Source organism: Sprattus sprattus (assembly GCF_963457725.1).
Source record: "Sprattus sprattus genome assembly, chromosome: 3".
NCBI lineage: Eukaryota > Metazoa > Chordata > Actinopteri > Clupeiformes > Clupeidae > Sprattus > Sprattus sprattus.
Genome location: NC_137922.1, coordinates 678,239 through 680,048, shown reverse-complemented (window position 1 = coordinate 680,048; position 1,810 = coordinate 678,239). Strand labels below are relative to the sequence as shown.

Below are 1,810 nucleotides of genomic sequence, written 5' to 3'. Positions count from 1 at the left end.
ACGCCTTTTCTAAAGCGCTATTGGCCGCTTCCAGCTCATTTAACCGCTGTCAAAGCGCATCATATGGCCGCGCTCTAGCAACTTTTCTATCCTGTCACAGAAAGTAGCTCAAGACGCTTTTCATCGCAGTGGATGGGAACATTCAGTGAAAAGGGAAAGCTTAAGTGATAAAACTTTGGATTTTACTGCGCCTTTTGTCCTTTCCATTGAGAGGGAGATTTGCGCGTCGGTGGCAGCTGAACCTGACTGTGATCCTAAGTGAATGTTCTTGTGTATTGGTGGACAAACAAAAACCGGGTGAATGTATAGCATGATGATGGAAACGGACTTGCACTCCCCAGGACCCCAATCGAATACAAATTCGGGGCACACGGGGCCAAATAATGGGAGCAAAGTGAATCAAGACCGCGTCAAGAGACCGATGAACGCATTCATGGTTTGGTCCCGGGGCCAGCGGCGGAAGATGGCACAAGAGAATCCCAAAATGCACAACTCTGAAATTAGTAAAAGACTTGGTGCAGAGTGGAAACTCATGTCAGAGGCAGAAAAGAGACCCTTTATTGACGAGGCAAAGAGATTACGTGCCATGCACATGAAAGAGCACCCGGATTACAAGTACAGACCCAGAAGGAAGACCAAAACGCTCCTGAAAAAAGATAAATATTCCTTAGCGAGCGGTCTTCTCGGCGGACCCGGGGCTGGTGGTGTAGGTCTGGGGATGAGCCCAGGTGGGGTCGGACAGAGGTTAGACAGTCCCGGGGGTCATGCTGGTTCCGCTAGCTATGCACACATGAACGGCTGGGCGAACGGTGCCTATTCGGGCCAGGTGGCCGCAGCAGCAGCAGCCGCGGCGATGATGCAGGAAGCGCAGCTTGCGTACAGCCAGCACCCGGGTAATGGGACGCACCACCACCACCACGGACACCACCATCACCCTCACAACCCCCAGCCCATGCACCGCTACGACATGACTGCTCTTCAGTATAGCCCCATTTCCAACTCCCCGAGCTATATGAGCGCATCGCCGTCAGGTTATGGGGGGATATCCTACACACAGCACCAGAACCCCAGCGTGGCTTCCACGGGCGCCATCGGAGCTCTGGGATCTCTGGTGAAATCGGAGCCAAGTGTAAGCCCTCCCGTTTCTACTCACCCCCGTGCTCCTTGTCCCGGAGACTTGAGAGAAATGATAAGCATGTATCTACCGACGGGAGAGACAGGTGATCCGGCAGTTCAAAGTAGACTTCATGCTTTGCCACAGCACTATCAGAGTTCCACAGGTGTCAGTGGAACAGTCCCACTGACACACATTTAAGAGAAATAGGAGCGAGAACGAGAAGTGCAACCCATGAAACAGTAACCAAATATTTACCTCTTTAAATCGCAACTACCTTTTTGTACAGAATGTTGTACTTGTAAATTAAAAGTGAATTTTATTTAAACACGCTATTTGATGGGTTTTAATAGGGGCACTGTCTGACGATGTCTTAAGTGGAAATTTTCTTGACATTTCACATTTGATTTTACCATTAGCAAAGTTCTGAAAGACTTTCTGTTATTTTGTGAAGAATAACAGCCCAATTTGAAATACTTTAGGTTGAGTGTTTTTTAATAATGAAATAAGATGGTTTACGGTGTCATTAGAGTGAACGCGGAAAATGTTTTTCAAGGTTATACCCTTTCATTTCTCCTCTCCCGGATTTGTAAACAAGTGAGAGTAGGCTAACTGTGATTGAAGCATTTCTTTTGTGTTGTATATTTTCTTTGTAAATTGTGAATACACTTTAGAAAAGATTGCTACATCTGTAAA

General features: G+C 47.3%; 1 protein-coding gene across 1 annotated transcript; it reads left to right on the top strand.

The window, feature by feature from the left end:
* Positions 1-301: 301 nt before the first annotated feature.
* Positions 302-1,315, top strand: sox1b (SRY-box transcription factor 1b; the record flags this gene model as incomplete). The annotated part of the gene is made up of 1 exon (XM_080834976.1): positions 302-1,315. The coding sequence occupies one exon, from the start codon at positions 302-304 to the stop codon at positions 1,313-1,315; it is 1,014 nt and encodes a 337-aa protein (XP_080691102.1).
* Positions 1,316-1,810: the final 495 nt, after the last annotated feature.